Source organism: Hordeum vulgare, chromosome 3H (assembly GCF_904849725.1).
Source record: "Hordeum vulgare subsp. vulgare chromosome 3H, MorexV3_pseudomolecules_assembly, whole genome shotgun sequence".
Taxonomy (NCBI): Eukaryota; Viridiplantae; Streptophyta; class Magnoliopsida; order Poales; family Poaceae; genus Hordeum; species Hordeum vulgare.
Genome location: NC_058520.1, coordinates 468,689,046 through 468,698,227, shown reverse-complemented (window position 1 = coordinate 468,698,227; position 9,182 = coordinate 468,689,046). Strand labels below are relative to the sequence as shown.

General features: G+C 46.1%; 2 protein-coding genes across 2 annotated transcripts; both read right to left on the bottom strand.

Moving 5' to 3' along the window:
* Nucleotides 1-1,028: 1,028 nt before the first annotated feature.
* On the bottom strand, nt 1,029-4,398 carry LOC123444321 (ultraviolet-B receptor UVR8). Its single transcript, XM_045121006.1, has 5 exons — nt 4,095-4,398; nt 3,809-3,988; nt 3,067-3,102; nt 2,847-2,974; nt 1,029-2,748 (listed from the first exon to the last, which is right to left on the bottom strand). The coding sequence occupies exons 1-5, from the start codon at nt 4,150-4,152 to the stop codon at nt 1,450-1,452; spliced, it is 1,701 nt and encodes a 566-aa protein (XP_044976941.1). The 5' UTR covers nt 4,153-4,398; the 3' UTR covers nt 1,029-1,449.
* Nucleotides 4,399-4,499: 101 nt separating this feature from the next.
* LOC123444322 (CASP-like protein 3A1) lies at nt 4,500-8,756 on the bottom strand. Its single transcript, XM_045121007.1, has 3 exons — nt 8,327-8,756; nt 8,095-8,230; nt 4,500-5,114 (listed from the first exon to the last, which is right to left on the bottom strand). Exons 1-3 carry the CDS (start codon nt 8,632-8,634, stop codon nt 4,899-4,901), a joined length of 660 nt encoding a protein of 219 aa, XP_044976942.1. The 5' UTR covers nt 8,635-8,756; the 3' UTR covers nt 4,500-4,898.
* Nucleotides 8,757-9,182: the final 426 nt, after the last annotated feature.

Here is a 9,182-nt window from a genome sequence, read left to right as displayed (position 1 = left end):
TTCGAGGTGGACCACTTAGGTGGAATTTCTTCAATCAGGACCTAGGCTTCAATTAATTCTCCAAAAGGATCACAAGCACATTTCCATTCAGTCATCTTAACAGCAACATGTTGAGGAAGGCAGAAACCTGGTAACTCAATCAGATCTTCCACTTTCTTCGAACGTGGAAATCTAATGTGAAAAGTTTTGTGGGATATCTCCATGATCTACCATGGCCATTGCTTTGATTTATAGAAAGTATCACCCAATAAGCTTACAAGCAAGCCTCATCAACATCCCCTTTAGTAATATTCACCACATCACAGTTTTGGAAATTGAGCCAGTTGGATTCATTAGCTACAGGAACATCCACATGGTAGAAACCAAGCCCCCTTGTTGCACTACCAAAAAAGGCAGCAGTTGGTTGAATCTTGGACCAAGCAGCATAATTGTTTACATTGTGATTGTACTGACAGATAAAACAAGACTTCTGCTTGACACAATTACCAACATAGTGACCAGGACCCCCGTAGTTGAAGCAAATCATATCCCTATACTTGGGATCAAGCGGCCGCTCCACCTCCACCACAAGGGCTTGGGAAGATTGGACCTGAGATGAAGTTACAGTGGAAGCAATTGATTTGGTAGGTCTTGGGGCAGGGACAAACTTCTTGGCAACCACAGGAGCTATCTTACGCGCACCAAAGCTGGCCTTTTGTGGTGGCCTTTGATGGACCACCCGCACCAGGGCCAGAGTTCCCATCACCACCCTGTCGATCCGTTATCAGAACACCCATTTTGACAATCAACGCTCACATACAAGCTATCCTTGTCATAAACAAGTTTAAACACCCTGAATCGGTATGTTATCAGAAATGCTAAATTTTTGCTGCAAATTGAAGAAAAATTGGTGGTTTTTTGCTAGGGTTTCTAAAGTGATACTTTTTGGTCACGGTTGTCCGAATTGTTGTAGTTTTTGGTTAAATAATCCCTTTGAGAATACATCGATTTCAACGGGACAACAATGTTGCATGAAAAAACAATGCAAATAAGCAATAAAACCCAATTTTAAAGCGAGATACATATTCGCTTGAATCAGTTGTCTGATAATAAAACATCAAAAGGCACTATTTGCCGGCTGCCACCGATCTAACTATGCTTTTTTAGTTGCTAGTGTTGCCATATACATAATACATAGCTGACCTGAGATAATGTACATAGTGAGAGTATTTAACACGGAGAAACAAACCGATAAGGCCTACAATTATTCCATAGCACTGTTCGTGCCCATAAAATGATCTGCCAAGTGACCATCACTGATAGGTGATACCAAATAATTGGTCTACGCTGCAGTAGGAAGTTTGACAAAATAGGTGACACAACAGGTTTGCAGACAGCTTATTGCAATTTTAACACACAATTTCGATTCTGTACAGCGGAAATGCAGTTTATAACAACCGATCTTCTAACTCACTGACCACGCGGGGTTTGCCTCCCTGCAGATAGTGAAACAATGCATTCTTGGACCATCACTTCAACTTTTCTCTTGAGAAGCTTGTCCTTCACACCAGAAAGCATGCTACGGTAAAACATCTCCAGGCGAGCGAGTTCATCGGTATCTGACGAATCCAAGATGTTCTCAAATTCCTTCCTGATATCAAAGACAGCAGACTCTTGAAGCGAACGAGGAAGCGTCCGTTCGTCCATCGGCTTGCGGAATATTGAAATGTGAAGTATGTTGGCATATCTCTCCATGAGTGTCAGTTTTGACCTAAGGAACTGTAGCTCCTCCGAGGCAGCAGATAACTTCAGCTCCAGCTCAGTGTTAGTGCGATCATTCGCTCTTGATGTCGAGGCCTGCGCTTGGTCCCCATGAATCTCTTGGAAGTTCTCATCAAGAGGAGGCCACATCACAACGCATGGAGTGTAACTGTCAGTAGTCTGGTCTCTCCCGAGCACGCCGCTGCGGCCTCGGCCCCATGCCCACATCCTGTACCCGTCACCAGCAACAAGAACAGTGTGGGCAGCTCCACAGGCAACCTGCACTGGACCCAGAAACTTGAACCCATTTGTCTCAGGAGACTGAACTCTTATGGGATGTAGAGCATCCCCTGCGTCCATTCCTGAAAAGCTAGCATCTGGGCACAATCCCAGGCCTCTCTCCATTCCCCAGCACCACACCTCTCCATCGGAGGAGACTACTGCAGTGTGGAACAATCCACAATCAAGAGAGATGAGGAAGGAACCAGTGGGTAAGCCATCAACTGGCTGCGGGGAGCAGGTGGTGGCAGTTGTTCCATGGCCAAGCTGCCCATTGTCACCAATGCCAAATGTCCAGCACCGAGATTCAAGATCCTGATCAAAAGACTTCTTGTTGGTGAGCACAGCGGTGTGCCAAGCTCCGCATGCAATTTCATACACCTCCCATGAAGAACCTTCACCAAATTCTGGGATAAGCATGGGACGAGACCTACTTTCCTTGTCACCCAGACCCAACTGCCCATGGTTGTTGTTGCCCCAGGAATAACAGACAAGGTCACCTCCTGTATATGTCTCTCCAGCGCTAACAGCAGCCACGACATGTTCATTACCGCAGGCAACCTTCACTACAGTGTGACCATGGAAATCCCACACAGGCAGTGGGGCTGAGGTAGCTGCTATGTAGAACTCCCCATCATCAGTCTGCTGGGGGCAATTTCCCCACATCCACAGGGCCCCAAGACTGTCTATGGCAAACGACATCATGCCCCCAGCTTTCACGGAAGACAACTGTAACAGAACATACATCAGGATTAATCAAGAAGAAAGTTCTCAAGCTAAGGGTCTTGCGAACTGTTGATTGTTGAAAAGGGGTGTTTCTTTTATACCTTCAAAGGAGTCCGTGCAAGCGTGTCTTGTGCTTCATCCTGCAGTGTTTCAGGAGAGCCCAAATCTTGAAAACCGTCAACCAAACATGGAGAAAGGGAATTCTCTTCCCCATAGCCAAGCTGACCGTCCGTTAGATAGTCAAGAAAGTAAAATAGTCGATGATGGCGAAGATATTAGTACTAGAGTTATTTGGAGATGACAAAGCAGTATAAAGGATACAGATATTGTAGCCCCATGACCAGAGTGAGCCTTCGTCTGCAATGTTGAAGAGTATTCATTACCAATGACATTTCAGTAGCAAACTTCATCATACTACGTATTTGGTAAGTGCGTTTGCCTCCCATTGCGGCTAAGAAATCATTTACAAATAATAGTAGTAAACCACTAAATAGGCACAGCAAATGACACAACTTATTTTTCATGCACCAAGAACCTAGAGAAAGAAGGGTTGTTTTGTGTACCGGCCGGATACTCCCACTGTATCAGTTCAGTCATTAAAGCATAATAATCAGGTCCAGACCACACGAACGGTTACACAAATCACCGGCAGAAAAATTCAACGCACTTGCGCTTACACAATTTGTGAAAGCCAGATATCAAATGCTTATGAAATCAGGAGCAAGCACATATGGCCTGGACCCTGGGCATCATTTTAACTTACAAACCGCATCACCAGCAAACAAAACTGCCAGGCTAGTGACAACCTTAATGGAATCAGGTCATTCATCAGAGTCACAGTCTCATGTTTTGAGCCACTATAAGGTCAATTCCAGTTCTCAGGCTAGTGCATCCACCACTCTCCACAAGCCACACAGGCATCACAAAGCTGCAAGTACCTCAGACAGTGTATAATTTCCCCAACCCAAATTGCTGCACAACAATGTCTAGTTTCGCTTTTATACTACCACGAAGCAGAGAAGTAGTAGAAAAAGGCAACGAGATGGAGGCACAGAGCACGAACCGTCGAGCGCGAGGCTGTGGTACGCGCCGGCGGCGACGGCGACGAACCTGGGCCGCGGCCTCCCCGCAGCAGCAGCGGCGACGGCGGGCAAGACAGCGGTGGGCACGTGCACGTCCGCCTCGCGGCCGGTGCCGAGGCGGCCGAACGTCCCCCGCCCCCATGAGTACACCTCCCCGTCACCTGCAAACCGGAAACAACACCGCCCCTCAGATCCCGAATCCCGGCGGCGCCCGGAAGCATCCGCGCGCGTGACTGGCTAAAGCGGCCAGGCGGGGGGGCTCCTTACCGGTGAGCGCGAGCGTGTGGGCCTCGCCGGCGGCGACCGCCGACACCTTGGGCGGCATCTGCGGCGGAGCTGACGCCGGGCGTGGAGCGGGAGGGCGCGGGTAGAGAAGAGGTGGAAGAATCACCCGCGGAGGGAATGTCGCGGTTGAGAAAAGGAAGGAAGCTCGTGGAGAGGGGGGAGAGGGAGACGATAAAAGGATTCGAGTCGAGCGAGTTGCGAGCGAGCGTGTCGATGTATCTTCGGGCTCGCCTGCGTTGTCGTCTTCGCTTTTCCGCCGGAGCTGTCCTGTTATCGGTTTGGGCCGCTGCGTCACTGCAGATACAGATATGGCTGCTGGTACCAATACCATGATGATAAGCGTCATTAAGTGGTTGGAATTTTGGAACAGGTAGTAGGTGTGTGATGTAGACAAGTAGACAAGTTTACTCACTAGTACTGTCATTGTAGACAAGTGCCAATGCTTCACTGAACTGAAGCGGCAACCAATTCAAACTCTGCAAAGGACCAGAGCATCCCGGAGAGAGAAAAAACACATAGTAGGAGTAGTACTCCGTCCGATCCATATTAATTGACGCTCCTTAGCACAATTTAGTGCTACAAAGTTGTACAAAGCGAGCGTCAGTCGATATGAATCGGACGCAAACTTGCAGCACTGCAAATCAACATCCAGGCGATGCAATCTTTGTACAAGCAGCGAGCTCAAAGACATGAGGACACTTCACGGGTTCAGGTTCGGCGCAGCACCCTGAAAGTTGAACTCCCTGCCAAGGAGTGTGCTAATTTGCCACCATCTACCTCAAGTTCTCACAGCCTTGACAGCCAGATAACATCGATCACGGCGGACGCCGCGAGGAAGGCGCAGCCGAGAAAGGCGCACGCGATGGAGGCCGCCGATAGGTCGCAGAAACGTGGCAAAGGCTTGCAGAAGTTGGGGAGCGCCGTGTGCCGGACGCCGGTGCGGTTCAAGTTCGCCACCGCCGCCGCCGCTGATCCCGCGCTCAGCATCGCATAAGCAAACACCTGCCAGGGATGCACATGCACCAGCCGTGTTAGTCTACGGTTCCGTCGAAACGTCAGACGCTAGCAGGGTTCGAAATGTTCAGAATTCATCCGCCCAGATTTAGTCTGAAGTTACATGGGAAACAAAGATTGGAAGCAAACAATGCCGAATTACCTTTGTATTCCTTATTAAAACATGAAACGCCAAAAAGAAAAACAAGATGTGCATTTACCAATGTATCAACTGCTACGAGGGCCATTGAAGAAACGCCATACCAACTATATATAACAGAAAATTCGGAACAAGTTTTTCTTTTTTCTTTGTTTGAAAAAGAGGTTAAAGCCACCTACCTTTACATTAATTGATGCATATAGTCATCTTTATTTATTAGCTTGCTTAGATACTCCCTCCTTTCCGGTTTATAGGGCTCAAATTTGAAATCTCATTAACCAAGGTGAATTGTGAGTGGATGACACTAGTTTAAACTAGCCAATGAAATATTTCTCACATATGCAATTTCCAAGGCAATAAATGTAGCATCCATTCTTTCATTGGACTTGTATGGTGAATGTAGAAAACGATGCATGCATAGCCACTCATCTTCTTTCTCTAAACTCTATGAATTAAATATGGCGTGAGACTCAAAGCACTTTAACTCACTTAGACTCAAAATGAGCCTAATATAATGGAAATCTGAAAATTTTAAGATGAGCCCTACAAACCGGAAAGGAGGGAGTATGATTTACCTTTGCTCTTCACCTAGTTGTCTGCCGCTGTGGAGTTTAACTCTACAAAAATTGAATAAAAAACAGACAGCTCTATGAAGGACCTTTATTGTATGGGACTGCTATGCATCTATCGGTGGATATTTATTAAATATCCACCACCTCGACAGCCGTTCGATCTCGCGCGTGTAGCCGTCCGATCCGCTGCGTCTGATCCGTTCTGGACGCAATTCCTGAAACGATGCTCGAGTTGCAGAAATTTTCGCTTTGTTGCAAAAAGTAAACTTTGGATCCGTTCATTCCTGAAACAACGGTCGAGTTTCAGAAACAATTTGCTTGTTGCAGAATTTTTTTCTTCGTCTTTCTGTAACATAGGTATTTTTACGGAATTTTTTTTTCAACAAATGTCGTGTTGCAGGAAACTTTTTGCAACAAAGGTCGAGTTGCAGAACGCGGCGGCGGGGGCAGGTCGAACTCCCCGCCGGCGAGCGCGGCGGCGACGAGCTCCTTGATCTGGGCGAGCGCCTTCTGCTCGGGGTCGGCGAGGCGGGGATCTGGTGAGGGGCGGGCCGGCGGTGGAGGGCGGCGGGGCAGCGCACAGGTCGACGGTGGAGGGCGGCGGAGCAGGGGCGGCGGTAGGCCGGTGACGGCGTGCGTGCGGAGACGCGGTAGGCTGACAACGGACTAGGCAGTTTCTAAAACAACTGCCCAGTTTCAAGAAAACGTTGGGAGCGGGATGGAAAAAAAATCAACGGATGAGGAGGCGGCGGATGGATCGCACAGATCCACCGGTGAAAGGTAAGACTTTCCCTTATTGTATACTCCCTCCGTTCGAAAATAAATGTCTTAAATTTAGTATAACTTTATACTAAAGTTGATATAAAGTTGATGCACTTAGAAAGTATTTAACACAACTGAATCCCTATACCATCGTGCATGTACATGATGCCCAATTTTGCTCATGTGCATTTCTAATGAAAGTGCAGAATATATTTATCTGAAATGTGTTTATAAAGAGATATCAGTTTATTTCTCGAATGCACAAGACTAGAACGTTCAGTGAGAGAATGGGAATACTCTGCCACATTGCATACTCACATGCACAAGAACAGAATAATTTCCCTATAAGTGATAAAAGGAGTCATTTTCTGTAGTCTTTTATGGCTAGGGACAAACATTCCATCTAAATCAAGCAAGAAAACTTATTTAGGGCCTCTTTGATTCGTAGGATTCTTAAAATGCAGGAATAGAAAAAACATAGGAATAGAGTGGCATGTTCTTTTCTACACTATAGAATTTGGAAGTGTGTTTGATAGCATAGGAAAAATAAAAAAAAATTACGAAGAGGTTTGAGTGGATGAAAATTTTCCTTCAAAATATAGTACAAATGAATCCTATGAAAAAATTTCAAAGGATTTCAATCCTACGAATCAAACGATCATCGTAGGAAAAAATCCTAAGGATCCAAATCCTTCAAAAATCCAATGAAATTCCTTTGTATCAAAGGAGCCCTTAGTGCTTCTCAAGAACATTTCCTTCCTATGCTAGTTTGCTGTTCTCTTTGCGTTGTTTTTTTCCGACTTAGATTTTTTGTTTGGTTTGTAAAGACTGGCACCATCTTCGTGATTTCTCCTAACACAAAATGATGCACATTTAAGTGCACACTCAGGAAAAAAAAGTGATGGAACTATTTTTATGTAGCCAACATATAGACATGGCAAGTTAATGACAAGAGACTGGAAAAACTGTACTAAGATGCCAGCTGCTTAGCATGAGGTTTCTTCAATTGTAACTTAGAACTAACTCAACCAACCACCTATACTAGTACTGGCTACTGACCCGCCCATAGAATCCGTAATACTCTCTCCGTCTCAAAATAAATGTTGTTGATTTAATATAACTTTAGTACAATGTTGTACTAAATCAACGACACTTATTTTAAAACAGATGAAGTACATAACACAGAGGAAACTGGCACTATTATCCAGACATCACAAACAGGAAAGTAAGGCAAGAAACAACAAGACAAAAAATAAAATCTAATCATGAGAGCACAAATAACAATGATAATTACTCCCTCCGTTCCTAAATATAAGTCTTTTAAGCAATTTCACTAGAAGTCTACATACGTAACAAAATGAGTGAATCTACACTCTAAAGTATGTCTATATACATCCGTATATAGTCTATTAGTGGAATCTCTAAAAAGAGATATATTTAGGAACGGAGGGAGTACTAGACACTGCAGAATCAGATCGAAATGACGATAACAGACCTGATCACCAGCCAACAGCATCCAGGCATAGCGCCTGGACGGAACCACAGGGGCTTTCTTCAAGGCCGTGTGTGCAATCGACAGAAGCTGTGCCAGAGAGTAGGCAGCTGCCGCCGCGGATATCCCAACCAAGGATCTGAGGTTACGAACGACAAACGCCATCAGAATTCAGCATTCCGCATGCAGCTTATTTACAGATTTCAAACTGCAGCGGTTCAAAAACTAAACTTACTGCAGGGAATCGGAGAGGGACCATTTGGCATAGAGTGGAATCTCGATGCCAAAGATGGCGAGAGTGCCCCGTTGCTTGGCGGAGACCATGAGCGACACTGAGAGCAGAGCCATCACCAGGGCTGCAGCTCTGGCTGCCACCATGGCCATGCCCAGCCGTGGACATCTTGGTGCTGCAGCAGATGTTGTGGGAGGCTCCAGCGCCGCGTTGCTCCCCGTGGCTGGCGTCTGGATGCCAAGCTCCGAACCATTCTGGCCGTTGGCAAAGGAGCCCATCCGTGTTGCTCCTGGCTGTGGTTTTGTGTTCATACAAGTTTTTGCCTATGCTGTTTTTCCTTTTTAGCAGCGGTGGTGATGCAGCTGAAGTCTGAAGGGGAGGTTGGAGGATTCTAGCAAAAAGAAGTCTCCGGCTGAGAACCCATGTTATTTACTCGTATGTTATAATGCATGTATGATGCACCCGTGAGTGCTTCGTGTACTTGCTGTCGCCATGCTATGACAAAAGCAGCCCGGCTTTCGAGCTACCCAAGACCTGTAAGTTGTTTGCTAGCCTATCGCTGGGATAAGATTTTGGCTGACAACTGCAGCTATCGCCAAGTGTCACGAAAGAGTATAATTTGTGCAATAAGAATAGTGCAAAGTGCTACAGTTATTGGAACAGCAAAGCAATCGCGTGGGAATCTTCTCTTTTCTCACCAGAGATTCGTGGGAATCTGCGTATTCTTCTACCAAATGCAATGGACTGAAAGGACAAGGCAGAGTCAGTAAGACGAATTTTTTTTTTGCAGTCGCATGGGGTTAGTTATATGGGATCCAATATGGCTGTCCAAATCTTTAGGTAGGCCTACCTTAAGACT

What these genes read in the sequence shown, in the direction of transcription:
- LOC123444321 (XM_045121006.1), bottom strand. Translation starts at nt 4,152, where the DNA reads ATGCCGCCCAAGGTGTCGGCGGTCGCCGCCGGCGAGGCCCACACGCTC. An exon ending in CCACACGCTCGCGCTCACCG is followed by an intron (nt 3,989 to 4,094) that starts GTAAGGAGCCCC and finishes TCCGGTTTGCAG; the next exon opens with GTGACGGGGAGGTGTACTCA. An exon ending in TTGCACGGACTCCTTTGAAG is followed by an intron (nt 2,749 to 2,846) that starts GTATAAAAGAAA and finishes GTTCTGTTACAG; the next exon opens with TTGTCTTCCGTGAAAGCTGG.
- LOC123444322 (XM_045121007.1), bottom strand. Translation starts at nt 8,634, where the DNA reads ATGAACACAAAACCACAGCCAGGAGCAACACGGATGGGCTCCTTTGCC. An exon ending in TCCCTCTCCGATTCCCTGCA is followed by an intron (nt 8,231 to 8,326) that starts GTAAGTTTAGTT and finishes TCGTAACCTCAG; the next exon opens with ATCCTTGGTTGGGATATCCG. An exon ending in TGCTGTTGGCTGGTGATCAG is followed by an intron (nt 5,115 to 8,094) that starts GTCTGTTATCGT and finishes CATCCCTGGCAG; the next exon opens with GTGTTTGCTTATGCGATGCT.